The 21999-nt window shown below is 41.4% G+C and overlaps 2 protein-coding genes and 1 long non-coding RNA gene across 3 annotated transcripts in view; 2 read left to right on the plus strand and 1 right to left on the minus strand.

The window, feature by feature from the left end:
- The first annotated feature begins 1048 nt into the window (after window positions 1-1048).
- On the plus strand, window positions 1049-17339 carry bms1 (BMS1 ribosome biogenesis factor). The gene is made up of 23 exons (XM_061095287.1): window positions 1049-1107; window positions 2476-2656; window positions 2816-3006; window positions 4123-4202; window positions 7232-7420; window positions 7573-7715; window positions 7888-8009; window positions 8104-8297; window positions 8466-8608; window positions 9139-9698; window positions 10040-10141; window positions 10430-10581; window positions 10695-10776; window positions 11013-11092; window positions 12314-12505; window positions 12630-12818; window positions 13158-13338; window positions 13595-13653; window positions 13903-14025; window positions 14415-14562; window positions 15189-15364; window positions 15569-15730; window positions 16297-17339. Exons 2-23 carry the CDS (start codon window positions 2484-2486, stop codon window positions 16522-16524), a joined length of 3669 nt encoding a protein of 1222 aa, XP_060951270.1. The 5' UTR covers window positions 1049-1107; window positions 2476-2483; the 3' UTR covers window positions 16525-17339.
- On the minus strand, window positions 4792-6280 carry LOC133027827 (uncharacterized). The gene is made up of 4 exons (XR_009683281.1): window positions 5670-6280; window positions 5355-5448; window positions 5142-5235; window positions 4792-5050 (listed from the first exon to the last, which is right to left on the minus strand). It is a non-coding gene; the product is annotated as an uncharacterized LOC133027827 (long non-coding RNA).
- Window positions 17340-17563: 224 nt separating the features above from the next.
- Window positions 17564-21999, plus strand: part of mtr (5-methyltetrahydrofolate-homocysteine methyltransferase) — a 33871-nt gene continuing 29435 nt past the window's right edge. Inside the window, exons 1-3 of the mRNA XM_061094857.1 lie at window positions 17564-17724; window positions 20162-20373; window positions 21219-21308. Of these exons, the coding sequence (XP_060950840.1) occupies window positions 17682-17724; window positions 20162-20373; window positions 21219-21308 (345 nt within the window). The 5' untranslated portion in view covers window positions 17564-17681. The remainder of the gene's footprint in view (window positions 17725-20161; window positions 20374-21218; window positions 21309-21999) is intronic.

A 21999-nucleotide genomic window follows, 5' to 3' on the forward strand; every position in this document is an offset into this window, starting at 1 on the left:
AGCCTGATTCACTCATGTATAGGACTGAAGGCTTTTAATTAAGTAACTGTCACTGGGTCATATACTGTACAAGTTATTGTCTCACATAAGTTTCCAGCAAGGACGAGAACGTGTTGATGCTGCAAACATCTATTGAGCAAGAAGCCAAACTGTGCATTCATGAATGTAAAATGGAAATCACTATTATGTCTGTTTTGAGACATATGTTTATCAATGATTAAATGGCCAAAGTGCCAAAATTGAGTTTCTGAATCATTTCTCTAGTACCCAAACTTGTCCAGCAGATTGATTACAGAACCAGACCAGGTTTGGTTGGAGGTTACATACTTAGAAATGTGTGAAAGTTTATATATTTCTTAAACACAATGTTTCCTCTTTTTGTTCATTCTATAAATAGGGGGCTGACTCCTCTTCTCATTTATTACACATGAGGCACATCAACTCCCCATCACTGATGATGCAGCATATACATTCTGACAACAGTGAAAGGGATCACTTGATAACATTTTGGGTATACATCACATTCAAATAGTCAAATCTTTTCAGTTTCTTCCTTATAAAAACTATTTGTAAACTGTTCTTAAGATATTCCGCAATTTCATCTGTAGAGTATTTATAAACAACACAAGCAACACATATTATCTTCCACAAGTGAAACACAGTGAAGAAGACACCGTAAATAAATTGAGTTGTTCTTCCCTGTCTCACAAATTTATTTCTGCATATTTTTGCTGTTTATTTTATTTTATTATGTTAAAAAAATTATGTGCAGAAGCATAACCGGTTGGGGTAAATGATCACCTCATTAGATACCTGAGAGCAAAAAAGGTTTAATAAGAACGATACAGTTATATAGTTTTATATATTGTCCGGTAGGTGGCGGTGACTTTAAACTGGTTTCCCATCCGCCAATGTAATAATAATAAGAAGAAATAGAAAGGAAGCTTCGACCTATGGCTTCGACTGTTTGCGGAACCCATTTTTTTGAAAATTTGTTTCCACTCGTTTCCCCAACGTGTGGCACATCCTTGTACTTCCGTGTCGGTGCTCGCGTTACACACGTGAGAAGAGGAGACAACAGACTGACTGCAGCCACTTCATCTGCAGGTTTGGACTTTCTGTTTGTTTGATGAACATGGAGCGTTAGAGTGTTGTACGGACACAGTTTCTCCATCTTCAGAAGAAACCATGGCCACAGTCCTGCTCTGCCTGGCCGACTGACACACAGAGAGCTCAGCAGACTCTACTCTACTCTCACCGTGTGTTTGACCACGTCCCTGTCGGGGCTCCATCGTGGACATTAACAAGAGAGCTCATAGATATCAAAACAGCACTCAGATTGTCTTCAGGATGAGTCTCTGTCTGTCCCTCAGTGTCTTCAGGATGAGTCTCTTGTCTGTCCCTCAGTGTCTTCAGGATGAGTCTCTTGTCTGTCCCTCAGTGTCTTCAGGATGAGTCTCTTGTCTGTCCCTCAGTGTCTTCAGGATGAGTCTCTGTCTGTCCCTCAGTGTCTTCAGGATGAGTTTGTCTGTCCCTCAGTGTCTTCAGGATGAGTCTCTTGTCTGTCCCTCAGTGTCTTCAGGATGAGTCTCTGTCTGTGCCTCAGTGTCTTCAGGATGAGTCTCTGTCTGTCCCTCAGTGTCTTCAGGATGAGTCTCTGTCTGTCCCTCAGTGTCTTCAGGATGAGTCTCTGTCTGTCTCTTAGTGTCTTTAGGATGAGTCTCTGTCTGTCCCTCAGTGTCTTCAGGATGAGTCTCTTGTCTGTCCCTCAGTGTCTTCAGGATGAGTCTCTGTCTGTCCCTCAGTGTCTTCAGGATGAGTCTCTGTCTGTCCCTCAGTGTTTTCAGGATGAGTCTCTGTCCTTAAGTGTTTTCATGATGAGTCTCCCCCTGTCCATCAGTATCTTCAGAACGAGTTTCTGTCTGTCTCTCAGTGTCTTCAGGATGAGACTCTGTCTTTCCCTCAGTGTTTTCATGTTGAGTCTCAGTCTGTCTCTTAGTGCAGGGGTCTTCAACGTTTTTCAGGCCAAGGACCCCCAAACTGATGGAGTAGGACCCCTTACTATAAATATATAGTATAAAATTGTGTTTTACATTAAACTGGGCCTAGTGTCATGTATAAACATAGCTACCATGTTATTGTGCATTCAGTACTTAGCTATTCAAATAATACACAGGTTAATATATTCATGTTTTTATATAAACATGTACAGGGAGGCTGTGCCACTGCCATTTATAAACATAGATCTTGCATACAACACTGAGGTATTCAATTAATTCACAGATTCATGTTAATATGTATTTAAAGACATTTAAGTTTGTGTAAAAAGACGCATGAATACTTTTTGAATACTACATTTTCACTGTATCTTTTGCCCAGATTTGCTTGTGTATATCCTCAGGGACTTTAAGCATGAGCAGGCAGTTTTGTCTTGACAACTGCTGTTACATGATGTGTAGTGTCTTTGTGCTGCAGTCGACAGGATGGACGGGAAGGTAAAGGAACAGAGGAAACATCAGCAGAAGAACAGCGGCCCGAAGGCGGAGAGGAAGAAGCTCAAGAAACAGGGAGGCTCAACGGAGGAGGATGCCCGGAAACGCAACCCCAAAGCCTTTGCGGTTCAGTCTGCTGTCCGCATGGCCAAGACCTTCCACAGGTGAGTACTGATGTGTTTCTCAGTATCTTTAGTGCTGCACATCTGCTAGGCCCTCTGAGACTTTACCCTGTAGCCTCCAGGATGTAATTCAAAAGTCACCATCTGTGTATGGAATGGAAAATATGAAACTACTCCTTCCCTGTGTATTTTCTTCTTTAGGGCGCAGGACATAAAGGGCAAAAAACATCACATACCCCTTGTGGACCGGACCCCCTTGGAACCCCCACCAATTGTGATTGTGGTGGTCGGGCCCCCCAAGGTGGGAAAAAGCACCCTGATCCGCTGCCTGATCAAAAACTTCACCCGGCAGAAGCTGGGAGACATCTGTGGACCTGTGACCATTGTCTCTGGTGAGTGTGGCAAATGGTTTCTCTGATCTTCATCCCCATATGAGCTTTAAACTAAATGTCCCCTCTCATCTTTACGAAACTGTTACTGTTTTTCATTTAATTTAGCATGGCATGATGTCATGCTCTAAGGATTCATTTAATTTTGCTCCATTATAACCCTGTGCCACCTGACCGAAAATTAATAAAGTGAGTGAGAACGGCCCCTCCCCTGTTTTTAATACACATGGTGTTCTGTTGAGTGTATATTGGCAGTGAGTGTAAGTGTGTTGTATTAGGACGGCCCAAAAAAAATGTAGGGCAAGTCAGAAGCCAGATAATAACAAGATATCCTGGGTTTGTAGAATTTGCTCCATAGTTAAGGCCCCTGACCACTAGGGACTCAGTTCACAATTCCGTGGATTCCTTCCTCAGTTTCATTTACAAATGACCCAACACTGCTGCCTCATGTGCAGAATAATATCATGTGCTGATAAAGAAATAGACATTTGAGATATTAACCAATAATTCTGGTGGTTAGTACACGGTAAGCAGTTTAACTCTGGCATTGCATCACTTGTTTATGTTTGGTAAGTCGATGCTTGCTGAGGGGTAGAGTGGTCGTCCTCCAACCTGAAGGTCGGCGGTTCGATCCCCAGTCTGAACCATCTGCTTGCCGAAGTGTCCTTGGGCAAGATGCTGAACCCTCAATAGCCCCCCATAGAATAACAAAGTGCTGCAAGTAGATGCACTGTATGAATGTGTGTGTGAATGGGTGAATGTGAAACTGTACTGTAAAGCGCTTTGAGTGGTCTTCATCAGACTAGAAAAGCGCTATATAAATACAAATCCATTTACCATTTGCTGAGGACGGCTGTGGCTGAGGGGTAGAGCGGTCGTCCTCCATCTTGAAGGTCGGCAGTTCGATCCCCAGTCTTCCCCATCTGTATGCCGAAGTGTCCTTGGGCAAGATGCTGAACCCCGAATTGCCCCTCATAGAACAACAAAGTGCTGCTAATAGATGCACTGTATGAATGTGTGTGTGAATGGGTTGAATGTAAAACTGTTTGAGTGGTCATCAAGACTAGAAAAGCACTATATAAATACAAAACCATTTACCATTTGTTGTGTTTCCTATAGGAAAAAAACGTCGCCTCACTTTTATGGAGTGTAGCAATGACATTAACACGATGATTGACCTCGCAAAAGTAGCTGACCTGGTAAGTGCTTTAATACACGTATCACTAGACGAAAAGCAGTATTATTGTCACAGTGAACCTCTACGGACAGGCCTAATCCCCTGCTGTAACCAACTGTTTCCATGATGTTACCTCGGCGTTCGCCAGTGAAGACAAGGTGGGTCTATCGGCGTTTGCGGACCTTAAGGGGGATTTGGAGAACAAAGGAGAGAGCCGTGGGGGGGCTCGCGCCGCCGCGCGGACCGATCGCGACGTGTGATCTAATTAGCATATGAATCGGAGTCCAGCCGCTGGCTAGAACCTCTCTCTACTCACCATTGGAGGAAACCACAGACCCTTGAAACTAATGTCACTCGTGATTGGCTGGTAGAAGTGTTGCTATTGGTCACCTTATGGGTCATTGCAGTGCACACGTGGGGTCACAGCATTCCGCACGTGGGGTAAGCCCCTCCCACACAATATTTATAATAAAAATGTATATATTAATATTTATTATTATTTATAAGTAAGCCTTTACCAAAAGCACTGCAGTTAATTAAAACTAAACATTCATGTGATGCTTGATGCTATAGGTGAACATATTGTACAGGGAACAAATGTGAACAAGGTATATGTGGAGTGAAAGCTTTATTTACATACAGCAAAAATATTGTACAAAATCTCAGGTGAGGCTTGAAATGTTTCTCTGCAGCCTCTGGGTCATGACTTCTTTGTGGGACTGTCTGAATCTTCTCCAGTGTGTGGACGTCTGTGGTGTGTAGCTGTGAGATCCAGTGTAGCTTCCAGTCTTATATGAAGTGTGGGACACAGGTCGGTGTGCTCCTGGCTGTGGAAGGATGGATCCATGTCATCTGTCCCGCTTCAATCAGCTGTAAACACATTCAGTAAAATTAGCACAGTTCAATGACAACATACACCTTTACATGTAACTGGAAAATTATTTAATGAATATAACCTTACCCTCTTTCTTCTCCGACAACTCCTCAATGCTGATGTAAGGTCTGGTCGGATCATACTGGCTCATAGTGTGTCTTTGTACGTCATGGACAGGCAGCTGGAAAACACCACATGTAACATGACTTTATTATTAATAAACGGAAATAGCCGCGCTGCATCACCGTTGGAAGATCCACAGCAAAAAAACACCAAAACAATTCATAAACAGTTACTTACATTCAATGGCTTAATTTTCTGCACTTTAAATCCGGACTTTCAGCGTCTCAGCCTAACGCCTCTTTGTTTGTGTGTGTGTGGGGGGGGGCTGAGGCTGTGAAAACATACAGAAAAAAGTCACGTTGATGAAAAAACTTAACGAGAACAAACTGTTACATCTAAGTAATTCATACATATTTACACATGCACTAGATCTGCTCCAGCACTCGATGCTGTATTCGTATTTTAGCAACTTTCTCGCTATCCCAAAGAGTGGCGGACATGCTTTCAGATGTACCAGTTAGCTTAGTGGTTAGCATGGCGTCTCTAGCTCACCGTAACTCAGGGACTGTGCATCCGTCTTCTCCGCCTCGACTCGTCCACACCGGGCCCGCGGCTCTGCTTCCCACGCACTCATCTTCTCCTCCAGGGAACAGCGTCGTGTCAACTTCAGCAAGTTATTTACCCCGAGAACAGAGTCACTCGTACGGGACAAGCTAAACACGACCCGCTTCCTGTCTGCGGGACACTCGACGCTGCTGCACGGCGTTTACGAGGCTCTGATTGGACGAGTCCATCAGCTGATGACGCGAGCGGGTGACGTGAGCAGCGGTTACTTCGTGGGATAAGTATTTGACTGAGGCCAGGTTTATTTTTTGTGGTGTTTAGTAAATTTACACACATGATTCACTCATGCTGTTCTGTGTTCGTAACCTTATAGTTGAATGCACTTATTGTAAGTCGCTTTGGATAAAAGTGTTGACTGTTTTAATGGAATACTGAGAAAGTTTAATAACAACAATTAGACAATTGAAGTTCAAATTATGAAGGAATTTAAGCTCTATATTGTGTCTCCTTTATATTTAAAATAATAATCAAACTGAGTGGAGATGTATGTTGTATCCAAACAGCCGGCTGCTGTGTTTTGTCACTGTGCAGTCCATGGGGGATTAAATATTACACTGAAAAAATAAATCATTAAATCAATGAATGTTTCATAGCAATTTTGAAAGTAGTGGTGAAAAGGTACCATTTATAATTCATGGAACAGCTTAGTTTGCCATTGACATGTGAATTTGATGCCAGTATTTTGGGAGGACAGATATTTTTATGGAAAGCCAGTAGAAGTTTGGAGCTTACAGGACACAGATGATCATACCCAGCATCATTTATTTGCTGGTAGAGGTGTGGTTTACACTTCCTCTGTGCATTTAACCAGCACAATTGAAAAAGTGACTGTAATCATGCCACTCTGTACAGTTGTTGAGATTTAGGATTGTTTTGGATGACAATAAAAATTTGAAATAAAGTGCATTGTTTCATTTCTTTTGACTGCATTGACCTTTGTTCGTGGTATACAATATAATTCATTATAGCACACTTACTTACTTAAGAACAATTTAAAATTTCAGGTTTAATATTTATTTTAAGCCTGGTTTACTCAGCCAGATAGTTTGTTGGTGCCTCTTACACATTGGTGTTATCTGCTCTCAGGGAAACTGATTTGCATTTGTGAAGCTCAGAGCATTGTCATTTGCATGTGAAAGCGTCCTCTAGGAGTTGGAGCAGGGGGGGTCAAATCTCAACAGCTCACAGGCTTGACAACTGCAGGAACCCTGAGCGTTTCCTTTGCTGCCTGCAGATACGTGTGAAAGTCGTTAACCGAAGGATGTGCCAACACTTCTCTGCGACACAGATTGACACAAACGCTTCTTTTCATGCAGTGTATGAAGGAGTTGGTCTCAAAGAAATGTGAAGCAATGTTCCATTGTAAAAACATGTTTGTACTTTTGAATATAATCAATAATAATATAAAACCTGATTTTAAGGTCTCTGTAAGGATGAATAACGAGTCTTGAATGACATTGATTGCACTGCTTTGTGTTCTTTCTCTCCAGGTATTGATGTTGATCGATGCCAGCTTCGGCTTTGAAATGGAGACCTTTGAGTTTCTCAACATCTGTCAGGTCCACGGCTTTCCTCGTATCATGGGTGTGCTGACACATCTGGATTCATTCAAGAACAACAAGGCTCTGAGAAAGACCAAGAAGAATCTCAAACACCGCTTCTGGACAGAGGTGTACCAGGTAAACACAACAAGCTCACATCTTTACTCCTGGAAGCCCGTCCCTACGCTCATACACAACCTCTCACATCGAAACAATAACTCCTCTGCCCATGATCATCAACAGCATAAAAGACTTCACATGTGTGTGCCTGTTGTGTTTGAACCCTTCAGGGGGCCAAGCTGTTCTATCTGTCTGGTATGGTGTACGGTGAATATCAGACGCAGGAAGTGAAGAACCTGGGCCGCTTCATCTCCGTCATGAAGTTTCGTCCTCTGGTGTGGCAGCAGTCCCATCCCTATGTGCTGGTTGACCGGTGGGTGAGTGTGACCTGGAGATGAGCACACTCCAGAGTCACATGACTTTACTGTCATTTAAGACAGACGCTCACCTCAGTCAGTTTGTGATGTGCTGGACATGTGGGCACACTTGTATGCTTTTACTTTGTACTCATTATGTTCTCCATATTTTGTTGTGCATTGAAACAGTATGGAGGACCTGACTGATCCAGAGAAGGTGAGAACAGATTCCAAGTGTGACCGGACTGTGTCACTCTACGGCTACCTGAGAGGGACATATTTGAAAAACAAAGGCCAAGTCCATGTACCAGGTACATACTTACTTTTACAAAGACAATTTTTCGTTCCTCTGGTATTTCCTTTTACACATTTGTGAAAGCTAAGTTTTGCACTGTTCTCTTGCAGGTGTCGGAGACTTTCAGGTGGCCGACGTGAACTTCCTCCCCGATCCGTGCCCGCTGCCAGATGCTCAGAAGAAGCGAGCACTGAACGAGAAGGAGCGCCTGCTCTACGCGCCCATGGCTGGGGTCGGGGGGGTCGTGTACGACAAAGATGCCGTGTATATCGACCTTCCTGCAAGCCATGTCAATCAGCAGCAGGTGTGTCTTCGCTCTCAGCATGGCGGGGAATGTTCTACATCTCAGTTATCTGAGGTGTTTTTGTAGAGACCTGACAGCCTGTTGTTCGTGGCAGTTTTCACTATCTAAAATATGACCATTGATATCACAATAGAAGTTCTGTTTTGTATTCTTCTTTCTGTGGTGCAGGAGGAGGTGCGGCCCACCACAGAGCTGGTCCAGTCCCTCATCGACACACATGCTACCCTGGATGTAAAGATGGCTGCCAGTAAAGTGTCTCTGTTCAGCGGCTCTGCCACCCTGGACCCAACAGACATCGAGCAGCAGAGCGGGTGACACAACACACAGCTCCACCCTCTCTCTCTCCTCTTCTCTTCTCATGCACAGACAGACACTACAGATCTGAGAGTCACTGCATTAAGTAGTTCAGTTGAATTTATACCTTTCACAATCCAGTGGATTTGTGGGTCCGGCTCTTTCATTGTCCTTAGGTTGTGTATAAAATAAATAGATGTTAAATATTTAAATATCGCATTAAGAACTTTGGGGCACAATCAAATCTGATCAATTAATGTGTCTCACCTCAATAACAGGAGCCATTACCAAGCAAAATAATGTTCTTTGAGCAGAAAAATACACAAGGTTTTAAAATATTTCTATTTAAAACCGTATTTACTAATGGTGTCCAAATCCAGTTATCTTGTTCCTGATCCTGATTTGACTCCATTCAAAACTAATATATGTTGTTTGTCAGTAGCGATATTCGTGTGTAATATCACATTTAATGGCAAAAGAGAAGTCTATCATCAAGGAACCATGACAGTTTCTAAATGTTCTAACTTTGTTTATATTTGTGTGCCAGAGAGAAGGAGGGTCCTACCGAGAAGCGAGTCTGGGATCCCAACACCCAGAGAGAGAGGAGGGCGGTAGTCTTCTCTGAGGAGGACCACGAGAAGGAGGAGGAGGATGATGAGGAAGATGAGGTGGAGGAGGAAGAAGAAGAAGAAGATGATGATGATGTCAGCGGTTCCAGCGATGATGAGGACAGTGACCAGGAGGAGGAAGAGAATGAAGAAGAGGATAACGTTTCCACTTTCCTCAAAGAAGCAAGAGCCAAATCTGAGGGGACAGAAACCATTTCAAGAATCAGCCCACCACTGGTGAAGAAACAGAAACTAGAGGAGAAAGTAGAGGGGGAGAAAATCGCTGAGGTGCCGGTATTTGCAGACAGTGATGATGACCTGGAGGCGAGTGAGGAGGAGAGTGAGGAGAGGGCGGAGGCTGGGCGAGCAGGAGACTCTGGACACTGTTCTGAGGAGGACGAGGAAGCGAGTGATGACGAAGATGATGAATCAGAGGAAGAGGAGGATGGTGCAGCGGCGGAACAAATGGCCACTGAGAGTGAGGACGTGGAAGAGCAGGGTAAATACAATTTTGCATCTGTTTATTTTGAAAGGCAGTTCAGTTTTAAGGATAAGGATACGTGACGGCACTTTTCCCCCTCATAATGCTGCTGATACCGAAACCTGAAAAACATACAAAACCACAGCTCTCACAGGTTTAAAATGTAGAATTATATGGGAAAAAGAAAAGTCAAACATAAAATAAGAATTAAATGTTCAGACCAAGGTCCAGATGGGAAAAGAATTAACTGGACCAGCCAATATGGAACAAATATGTTGTCGCAGTTTTAATTTCCATATACAACCTGATCAAGAGCCATGTTGTGACACTGAAGGTTCATTCTCCTGTTTCATCCTCAGGGGATCTGAGGTGGAAGGAGGGTCTGCAGCAGAAAGCATCAGAAGCGTTTCTACGACAACAAGAAGCTGTCCCCAATCTGAGAAAACTGGTTTATGGATCAGGTATTTAATGTACCCTCCTATTTTAACACATGGCTCATTCCATGGACATTATCTACGTATTTATACTTGCGTTAATATTCATGTGAAATCAGGATATATGACATTATATAACATTGAGTCAAGATTTGAGATAATTCACTTTTTCACATGAATATCAATATGTTCAAAATACTCACCATGTTTATAAAACCAACATACAATTATGTAACTAACCAGCCATGGCTGAATCTACCTTTGAATTGTATTCAGCTATATATTTGATTTATGTTAACCGTTGTCTTTTTTCAGTCGTCAATGCAAATGACTCTGATGAGGACGAGGAGGAGTTGGGTGGACTGTTTCGAGTCAGTCGACCTCAGAAGAGCAAAAAGTTCACGGCAAACTCGATGGACTGCTCCCGTTTCATACCTGACACGTCCCACAACTGGGATTTAGAGGAGGTAGTCATTTCAAACTCTTTCCTAAAAACTGTTTCCCTCTCTTCAATCCCGATTCGCTGTGGATATGTAAACAAAGGCAGGAAAGATGATGAAGTAAAATGTTTCTTTTCCAGATGTTAAACTCCATCCGAGACTGCTTTGTAACAGGGAAGTGGGAGGAAGGCCAGGATGCTGCCACACGGCTGAAGGAGGATGGTAAGGAGAGGAGTTCAGGAAGAGAAACAGCTCATACTGGTTCTTAGTAAATGTTTTTGCTGTGAAGAACCATCCACTCTGATGCTTTTGAGCTGCAACTTTAATTTAGTACTGGCTAAGTGATTTGGAGTGGAGCTTGAAGTTGTGCTCAGTTTTGTTTCTGACATAAGAAGCACACACACCATTTGGCGTGTAAAAATATATCTCATCTCTTTTTTCTGTTTTGCTTTATTTAGAGGAACTATATGGCGACTTTGAGGATTTAGAAACGGGAGAAGTCCACAAAGGCCAAAAGGAGCAGCAGGATCAAGCTGATGTACGTCCTGTTTCCTTTGAATATCTGAAACTAAGCTCATTTTCCACTGCTGTAATATTTCTGTGTGTTAGTTTAGCTTGCATATCAACATTGCAAACAAAGCCGTGTTAAAACAGACAGAATGTTCCAGTGGTCTGTTCCATGGTTGACCACTTCAAATACCTTGGACTCGCAAAGGACAATAATACACTCTGTCTTACCCTAACTTATCATGAAATTGTAAAACATTATCATCCAACCCATCATGTTTCTTTAAAATGCTTTCTGTAACAAACCAGACAAAACTAACATGCATAACCTGGCTGAGGCTGGCTCTGGCAGATGTTTCTTCCAGTTAATGAGGGAGTTGTCTCTCTCCACAGTTGCCAAAGTGCTGCTCATTGTGGGAACTCTCAAGTTTCTCTATTATATTTCAGGGTCCTTACTTTGTAAAGTGCCTTAGATAATGTAATTGGCACTATACAAATCTAATTGAAAAATATATCCCCTGCCACTATAATCGGTCTTCCCACACCCAACCTCTCTGAACGCAACTGTTACGCCATCAACCGCATCACAATCTCAAAAGCACATCACTCACTCCCTCAATAGCCACTTTAGTATATCGCTATCAGGACACAGGTACAGGTGAGGAACAATAGGGAAAGCTTCATCAAAAGCCTCGTTACTGCAGATACAGCAACACTTAATATCACATCCCCTCACGAACCCGGCTCTTAATAATCAGTGTTTCATGTTAATGAGATGTCCTTGTTTGTTATTGTAATATAATGCCCTTATATTGTAAATTTATATGAGGGAAAAGTATCTCAGACTTGCCTCAGGAAAATTAGCTGTTATTTACAAGGTTGTGCTGCTTGACTTTACATGAGACACTGACTGAGAGGATTTTCAGCTGTAACAACTTTAGAGGCTGTTTACAGCCACATTGAGCGACACTTGGGGTCTTTTTATTGGTTCTATGTATATAAGGTTATCGAGCAGATGTGGATGTAAACCATAAGTCAATCAGGTCATGTTTTGAATCCTACATAGAAGTGATTTAATTTACTATTTTACTTAGAACCTTGATAGAATGTGGAACATACTGTGTCTGAGTAGCTACAATTAACTATACATTTCTAGAATGTAAAAACAAATGGTTTCCAGCTACTGGAATCTCAAGAAAACTTTTTTCCCCAGCTTGATTAAATCCTTTCACGTGCACTTTGTGACTAACAGAAAGATGATGATGATGAGGAGGAGGAGGATGAAGCTGAGGAGAGTCTGGTGAGGGTCGACGATGATGAGCTCCTGAAGAACAAGCGCCTGGAGAAGAAACGCAGACTGAAAGAGCGATTTAATGCAGAATACGACGATGAAGACGCAACTTACTTTGATGACCTGAAGGAGGAGCTGCAGAAACAGGCTGAGGTATCATCACTTGCTACACTGAGATACTTTTTAACTATCTGTCAGTTACTGTCACTGTCTTAATAGGTGTGTGATTTATCATTTAACCATGTGTCTGTTTGTATGTTCTATCTTATCATCTCAGCTGAACAGGGCAGAGTTTGAGGATGTGGACGATGACACCCGAGTGCAGTACGAAGGCTTCAGGCCAGGAATGTACGTCAGATTAGAAATCTCCTCTCTCCCCTGTGAATTTGTCAACAACTTCGATCCCCATTACCCAATCATCCTCGGAGGTCTCGGCTCCAGTGAAGGCAACATAGGATACCTGCAGGTACGTGCAGTGGTTTGCACATCACTAATTGTGCTATGAAATTGTTGACACTGTATAAACTAACTAAGTTTGGATTTATTTAAAGCTGCACTCATCAATATTCAGGTGATAATCATGAATTCTCCTCAAAGATTTTAAACTGAACAAATTCGAAGCCCCCAATATATATTTGCTGGTCTGAAAACATTTGGGACCGCTATTACATTAAACAAATTTTTAAAAATGACTTCTTATGGGTCATGCATTTTATTTGAAACTCTGGAATTATCTGTATTTTTTAAGCCAGTTTGGCTATACATACGTGTCCATTGATCTTCCACGTGTGCTTGTGTGTGTCAGTTGCGACTCAAGAAACACCGCTGGTATAAGCGCATCCTGAAGACACGGGACCCCCTCATCCTGTCCTTGGGCTGGAGGCGCTTCCAGACCATCCCCCTCTACCACATTGAAGATCACAACGGACGCAACCGCCTGCTCAAATACACACCGGAGCACATGCACTGTGGAGCCTCCATCTGGGGTGAGATGCAGTCAAAGCACTGGCGGCCGTTGGTGTATTGTGACGAGAGAGTCTTCAATCTGTATGAACCTTAATTTGATTTCTGTCTTAATCCGTTCACATATCTTCAATAAGCTGAAGTGTGTTAGACCTGTGGTTCATAAGAATTAGTTCTGTCAAATACATGGAAATTCCAGACCCTATAATTAGTCTTGTTGTTAAAGATGATCCCTTCTATGATAATGACCATGATTTTGTTTCTTGTGTCTCATTGAAGGTCCAATCACACCACAGGGCACCGGGTTCCTCGCTCTGCAGACAGTAGCAGGAGTTAAAGTAAGTCACTGAATCACTTGGTTCAGTTCAAATATTACAGAGAATAACTTCATTTAAATTCCAGTTGTAATAGACGTGAGAACATTGCCACCTACACTGTGACCTGATGGTTACTTTTTGAAAATAGGCAACATTCTTCTTAATATCAGAATGTTGTGGTGTTTTTTTTTTTTTTTTTTTGACGACCATCTATATGGCTCAATTCTCATGGAATTTATAGAGTTTTTGTATTATGTATTTCCCCTGTAGGCTAATTTCCGTATTGCAGCCACAGGAGTGATCCTGGATCTGGATAAATCAGTGACTGTAGTGAAGAAGCTGAAACTCATTGGTTACCCCTACAAGATCTTTAAGAACACCAGCTTCATTAAGGTAAGGAAACACCATTTATCACGTTGTTCTCAGCCTTAATGTAAAAAACATTTAGTTTTAAAGACTGATAAATAAATAATCTCCAAATCAAGATTAGAGAGACACTTTGCTCCAGAAACATTCTTTAAGATTTAATTACTTTTTAATGAACTGGAGTGACTCTAATCTGCATAATCAAAGTTTTTTTTTAGTCGAGGTTTAAGTACATGGTTCAGTAAGACAGTCATTTCACAATAACAGCACACGCAATAAAGCAAACATACATTATGTTTTGTTGTGAGGCAGCATGGTTTTGGTTATTTTTAGAAATGATGAGACAGTGAAGCATGAAGAAGCAGACGTGTTGTATTTAACCATTTACCTTCACTGATCTCTCTCTCTGTTCACAGGGCATGTTCAACACATTGCTAGAGGTCGCTAAATTTGAAGGTGCTTCTGTGCGGACAGTGTCAGGGGTCAGAGGTCAGATCAAGAAAGCGTTGTCAACACCACCAGGAGCTTACAGAGCTACGTTCGAGGACCGTCTGCTCATGAGTGGTAAGCGCCTGTTTGACTTGTGTTGATATTTATTTTAAATTAGTGGTCCTACTGTTTCTGAATAAACTAAACCTGTGACGCTGAATTTTGGGGAAATGCGAATAAAATGATGCTCAAAGATATATAGAATATTTCCGTCTGATGGAATGGTGCAAAACATCTGAATATCACACTTTTTTCCATTTGAAAATTATTTTTGCTCAGAAGTTTACAATTGCACATTTTTTTATGATCAATTAATATGTGAATTTTTTTAGTTAACCCATTATTAATTCGATAAAAGGCAAAAGATTGATTTTATTTTTATGAGGAGTTTGTTGAAAAAGCTAATTCCTTGACTTGTACCTGTAATTCTTAATTCTTGTACCTGTACCTATACAAGAATTAAGTTTTGAACAGTGAGGGCCAAGCTTCCTAACAGACTCGAGTAATTGATTGTGGAATTAGTTGCCAACCGTTTTTTAATCGATTTTAATTAATCAATACGTTTTTGCAGCCCGAGTATAATACAATTATTTACCATTATCATCACCTGTTTGTCTCTATTTGGTGGACATGCTGCAAAGAATTAACATCTAATCAAACACTATGTGTTTACTTTGTTTGTGTGTGACTCTGTTGTGCAGACATTGTGTTCCTGCGCTCCTGGTATCCAGTCACTGTTCCTCAGCTCTACAACCCCGTCACCTCTCTGCTGCTGCCTGTTGGTCAGAAGGACGGCTGGGCGGGCATGAGGACCCTGGGGCAGATCAAATATGACATGGAGATCCGCAACAAACCCAACGCTGACTCTCTGTACAAGGTAGTCTGATGATCTGTAAACAGCTAATGTGATGAATGAAGAAAGAATTAAGAGTCTTTACGTGCTACAGCGTAGTTCTTTAATATGACAGTAAACTGAACATCTGGGGTTCTTGACTGTTTGGACAGGGTGGCACGGTGATTAGCGCTGTCACCTCACTACATGAAGGTTCTGGTTCGAAAACTTTTGTCCTTTTCCCCTCAGCCGGTTGTCCGAGCCCAAAGACACTTCAACCCCCTGCACATCCCCAGGGAGCTCCAGAAGGCGCTGCCCTTCAAGAGCAAACTCAAATACCAGAAGCGTAAAGGAACGACACCCCGAGACCTGAAGCGTCCCAGTGTGATCCGAGAGCCCCACGAGAAGAAGGTGTGTGATACTGAATTCAGCTCAAGATTTAGCTCTTAGCCACAGTTATACTGAAACTTCAATTTGAAAATTTAGACTAATGATGAACAAAATTTTTACAGAACTGAAATCAGGAGTTTTTCTCTTTTTTTAAATTATAGAAACAGAGTGACACAATAAAGAAAAAATGACAGAAGATAAATATGATAATTGATACAGTGGACAAACATACAGACCATACTATAGAGCAGTTACAGTGATGTTTGTGTAATGTACAGTTTATCCACTGAGGTCACTGCTGTTTCTCCTTCTCACGTGTTTAGTTTTCTGTTTGGCAGCAGTAATTTGCATCTGTCCAGGATTTTTCGGGGAAGTCCATAGTTTTGTGCACAGGTTTCAGCTGCCATGACGTTGTACCTGCAGGTTCTGTTTGAAAGCAAATAACAATTAATGGCATCGTTTCTATCTATTAATAATATGATTGAAACAATGGCCAGAGAGAACGGTTTGTTGTTGGCTGCTTTCACAACAAGAGCACCTTGTACTACTTCTTGCAGTGAAACATTTTTCTTGTCCCGGTGCTTTAGGTGGCCGCCCTGCTCCACGCTCTGAACACAGTTCACCACTACAAGACAAAGAAAAACCACGTGGTGCAGCACGCCAAACACAAGGAGTTCCTACAGCAGAAGGGGAAAGAGGAGGAGGCCAAAATGAAGAGACAGAAGGAGGCTCGTAAAAAACTGTACCGTGTCATGGGCCAGTTGGACAAGAAGAAGCAAAGGTCCAGTCTGAAGGGGGCGCCACAGGACGGCTGACCTGGATGAATGAGGCAAACCGCTGTGTGCTCCTGGGACTCTAAGCATGTTTTTCATCACTGTGGAAGGTTCATTTTTACTATATTTTTCTTTGTTTTGAAATGAAAATTAGCTGTAAAGAAAAATGTATCTGACAATATTTTAATAAAACATCTCAATAATAAATGGAAATATGACCTCAGTCATAAAGCTTGATGTTTTCTGCTCATAAAAATATGATTCCAGTAAGCAAGACAGTTATTAGCATTACATTTTCATTGAATTTGTCTATGGTGAGCATATTACAAATCGTATTCAGTTTAGTGACAGTGACTCCTCGTGTTTCCTCGTCTACATGTTTGATTTGTTCCAACAGTTTGTGTTATTTAGGTGTTGGGGGGGGGGACAAATAGCTGGAGGGCCTTGTTATCTAACTGACAAATTAATGATCAAAGAAAATATCAAACAGTCTTATTTGAGGATTTTTTTATTTTTAGCTATTTTAAAATACAGTGTTATGGATGGACCTTTTCATTTCTCTAAGTTGACGATACTAGAACCTTTCATGGTCTTAGGCAATGATGTGGATTAATACATGATCATCTGGAAGATTTTTTTTAAAGAAGCCATCTGCAGGGAGGAATTGGGAATGGTCATTGTTTAAATTATGAAAAAGTCCAAATTATGTCAAGTCAAATTTTAAAGTCAATGTAAGACTTAGCATGAGAGTACGAATTTAAGTCGCAGTAAAAGGATTGTCATTTAAATGTGATCATTTTGATTTGCTATTGCATCATGTGGTTTCCAGAATCATAAAGTTGACTTTGATCATCCTAGATTCTTGTGTAATGTTTTGATTGTAAGGTCTATTGCACTGACACAACTCACTCTCCGAGAAGGTTTAACTATGACCAAACCACCTGGAAAGGAAATTATTTAAATACTATGAAATAAGAACTTGTTTTGGGGGTAAATATAGAAAATGCTACATGTTAGAGGTTGTGGTCAAGCTTTTATTGTGACGCTCCCGAACAGGAAGTGTGTGTGTGTGTGTCGCCACTGAAAGCAGCTGAGGCTCAGAGAATAAGAGCTGAGTTGGTAAAAGTTTGATTCCCAGGATTTACACGGGGATCTTCAGACGGAGCACGGGGCTGTTCCCGAGGCTGCCTCTTCACAACATGGGTCCGACCAACGTCATCCACAAGTTCTCCGCCGAAGCGGGTAAATACATGCAGCTCTCCCGGCGTTAGCACTTAGCTGTTAGCCTCCTGCCTCACTGAGTCCAATGTAAACTCAGACAGTCTCCGGCTGACCACTTGTTACACCACGTGTGTGTCTGTCTGTGTGAGGTGGAACTAGCGCAGATAACGGATGTAACTGTAGCACGTGTAACCTGATGTGACAGTGGAGCGATAGAACATTAGCGTGTAGGATGATAACAGAGCAGGGAGGTGCAGCAGATACATGGAACAGCGTGGTTTCTGTACACACTGCATGCTTCTGTCAGTGTCACGTTTCACACTGCACCGCTGGCGAAACGTGTGTGTGTGTGTGTGTGCGTGTGCGTGTGCGCGTGTGCGTGCGTGCGTGCAACAGAGCGGCAGTTCGACTGAAATGGGCGAAAGGAAATTCACCCACTGCACCAGACGCATCTGATGCAGTTGTGACAGACCCAGCGGTCAATGTGGAGGCCACTGTCTATCACAATGGGACACAACAAACACTCCACAACAGCAAGAAAGTCCCTCCTGAACATTAAACAGGCAGAGACAAAACTACACTGGACTGGACTGAGAATGCAGGGAAAGCTGGCATGCCTTGACTTTGCTGACCACTCTGTCTCTCATACAATGTACAGGAATGCCTCTGTAGGAGAGGACATCCTCTGCTTTACTGTTAAAGCCAGACTACAGGTGTCGCCAACTAAATACAATCTTGCATTGTGGTACCCTAATAATCATCATCCACACTGTATAATGCATTCTAATCCCAACCAACATTTAGAATCCATTGCTCATATTGTTAATGGCTGTAATAAGTTCAAAGGACTCTATACTGCACGCCATGATCGCATTGTCGACCTCATTTCTAGTACTGTTAAGGGAGTATTCCCCCCAAATGTGTCAATGTACAAACACTCCCGTATGATGCCAGATTGGTTTAACAGTTCTGATGATGTGTTCTGTAACATCCCTAACACCCCTGATGTTGTTTTCTTGGACAAGGTTAAAAGGGAGGTAGTAGTCCTTGAGGTCGCCTGTGTCTATGACCTCTACATGGACTTAGCCTTCCTTGACAAGTTGACCAAATACCAGCCCATTGTTGCTAAAATGAGAGACCTAGGCTATACATGTAAACTGGTAGTATTGATATTTGGAAGTCTGGGGCATGTCCATAAACTTTCGGTCAGTGGGCTACGACTGGCAGGACTTAGTAAGAGACAATCTAAACAACTAGCAAAGTTCTGCTCTGTATCAGCTGTTATAGGTAGTCTTGCTGTTTGGCGTAGGAGATGTTTCTTGTACCCATGAGTCACTGAGCTGTATTCAACCTCTGAGAAATGTGTGAATCCTTGTTGTACGAATATGATTGGTGGATTCAAATAAATTATTTAAATGTGTGTCCTCACATCTCAGCCCAGTTGATTATGAGAGGTGTTTATCCTCCTCCAGACACTTAAGCCCTATTACACTGTAGCCCATTCTGTAGACCTCACAAACTGGTAAGACACCTGGTACAGTTTTTTCACTGTATTAGTCATCAACTGTTATTATCATACACAATCGTTTAAAAAATTGCCTAGAAAAAACCCATCCAATTTATAACATTTGTAGTTGAAGGTAGGACAATGCATTTATTGATGTTTACCAAACTTGGTGGGTTTATTTCCTGGGCAGATATCTCCAGATAAAGGCCGAACTTAAGGATAATGTTGGTCAGAAAATGATTCTCCATCATATGATAAGTGATGTTATGAAGTGAGAAAATGAAATAAATAGCACAGACATTTTTCCAGGTGCTCTCCATCCTATAGGGCTATAGACACGACGTAAAGGTTTTATAGATCCAAGAATCTTTTAAGATTGTATGGCAGGAATGATTTCATCAGGACATCACTATGAAGTCAGAAAATAATGTCATAGTCTAGTAATGCAACTAATCCGTTTTTTTTTTTTTAATTGTTGCAAAAGCTGCATCATATTTATATGAACCAGTCATGAGATTATGAAATGATGTTATAACACTATATAAAAGTTAGCATTGTTTGACTGGGCTATTTATAACAGTATGAATCATCCCCTCTGGTACTTTTCATTCGCAGAATGAATCCATCAAGTTGAGTTGGGTTCTTCATGTTTGATTTACACTTTCACTGTGTTATATCTTAAAATCCAAGCCGAATGGGATTAGTTCAGTCAATCAATACAAGTCTATGGGACAGTCATAAACAGTTATAGACAATATATAAATTTGATATATATATGATTGTTATATTTTTTTCAACATTGATTGACACTAGACAACAGATTGAGGGATTTCATTTTGGAAGTGGTGGTTGGAAAATTTTATTTTTTTTTGTTGTTGAAAGTTTGTCTCACACTTGATGTATTTGAAGGTTTCTTTTCCCCGTTAGTCAAAGTCTCTATTTTCTCTCTAGGATCCAAATGTCTATTAGAGTCGGAACTACGAACAGTGCTGCAGCAAAGGATTATGGTCCTGGATGGCGGGATGGGAACCATGATCCAGCAGCATAAACTTGAAGAGGGAGATTTCAGAGGGGACGAATTAAAAGAGCACCCGCTTCCACTGAAGGGCAACAACGACCTTCTCAGCATCACACAGCCCGATATAATTTACAAAATACACAAGGTACTCAGTCAAGGAGAAAAAACTATGGCTCTGCTCGACCAAACTACATCTTCTCCCTCAGCTTCATTGGTGTCAGCCATGCAGTTCATTTCCCTTTAATGTGTTGTGATTTTGAGATAACTCTCTGTGATTTGTGCTTCCAAACCAAGAACTGAAGTGAAATGGATATTTTTGTGTTGCTTGAAAGCAGTGCAAAGAAACGCGTGGTCTCTAACCACAGGTTTCTTTACAGAGCTAGTGTCTACAGAAAGAATTATCCACAGCACTAACTGTCCAATGTGAGCTCTGTGCATCCTCGTGAGTAACAGTGACTATGTTTACATGGACGCCAATATTACTATTGAACGTATTCAGAATAAGACATTTTATTGTATTATGGTGTTTTATACCCTTATCCTGAAACAGTTTAATACAAGGCTATAATGATACTATAATACGATACGATTTCACAATGCTACATTTTAGATGTTTTCTGTCTTGTTTACACCCAGGGTAGTGAATTTTGAAGAAGTTGGTCACTGATGTATGACTATCACAAAATACTTTGAAAACCCCATTAGGACATTAATAGTGATTAAGACTTGCACGTCTAAATACATGTGACTAAGGTCATAATACGCCACATGTCTTGATTCAGTTATTGCTTATTCCAAATTTGACATGTGGGTGAAGGTAATGAGAAATGGCTGTTTTACGTGGCTGTCTCTTATTTAGACTACTGACTATATTACTATCGGAATTTTGGTGTCCATGGTAACATAGTCAGTGCCCTTGTTTAAATAGGATTCACGTTGAATGTGTGAGTTTTTTATTTGTGTGACCTGTGCTCTCCTCTGTGTGTAAAGGAATACCTGAATGCTGGTGCGGATATCATAGAGACTAACACATTCAGCAGCACTTCCATCGCTCAGGCAGACTATGGACTGGAACACATGGTATGATGTTTACCTACGATGCTTGACCTGCATGGACGACCGCAGCATAAATAAATGTCAAGTACACAGACTGTGGTGTTAACTTATTGACATCCTAATGAATCGTTTCTGAAAATGAGAACTGCCCCCGTTACTACAAACAGCTGGCAGCTCTTCAGCTAGTTCTGTGTCCTTGATCCTCCCAGCATTCAGCAGACACAGCTCAGACAGTTTATCTCCATAAACACTACATCTTTATCATGCACCAGGAAAAAACTTTAAACCATTTGAATGTTTTTCTATTTTCACATCTAGGTTGAATTTGAAAAGGATTTACTTATTACATTGCTTTGGCCTAAAGAGTTGCATCACTCAAAATCAAAACATCTGTATTAAAATAGATAATACATCACACAGTTATGTAATATCTAGTTTCATATCATACATGTGTACACACAGAGCCCTGAGGACTTTATTAACACCTGTAAACATACTCATTCATGCGGCAGTGCAATTACCCATTCTGCCAATCATGCTGTAGCAGTGCAGTGTAAAGACTCCTGCAGATACACATCAGAAGCTTGAGTGAAAGTTTATATCAAATATCAGAATGATAGATGATAATGATAAAAAAAATGTGACTTTGATTGGTTGTTGATGAGGTAGCTCAGAGGAGAATGGTCCGACCAGTTGGAGCTGATAGAAACTGCCT

Source organism: Limanda limanda, chromosome 21 (genome assembly GCF_963576545.1).
Source record: "Limanda limanda chromosome 21, fLimLim1.1, whole genome shotgun sequence".
Lineage (NCBI taxonomy): Eukaryota > Metazoa > Chordata > Actinopteri > Pleuronectiformes > Pleuronectidae > Limanda > Limanda limanda.

Excerpts from the sequence above, each read along its gene's own strand:
- bms1 (XM_061095287.1), top strand. The coding sequence starts at position 2,484 with ATGGACGGGAAGGTAAAGGAACAGAGGAAACATCAGCAGAAGAACAGC. Across the intron at positions 7,716-7,887 it reads CCCTATGTGCTGGTTGACCG|TATGGAGGACCTGACTGATC; the intron begins GTGGGTGAGTGT and ends GCATTGAAACAG. Across the intron at positions 8,609-9,138 it reads GACATCGAGCAGCAGAGCGG|AGAGAAGGAGGGTCCTACCG; the intron begins GTGACACAACAC and ends TTTGTGTGCCAG.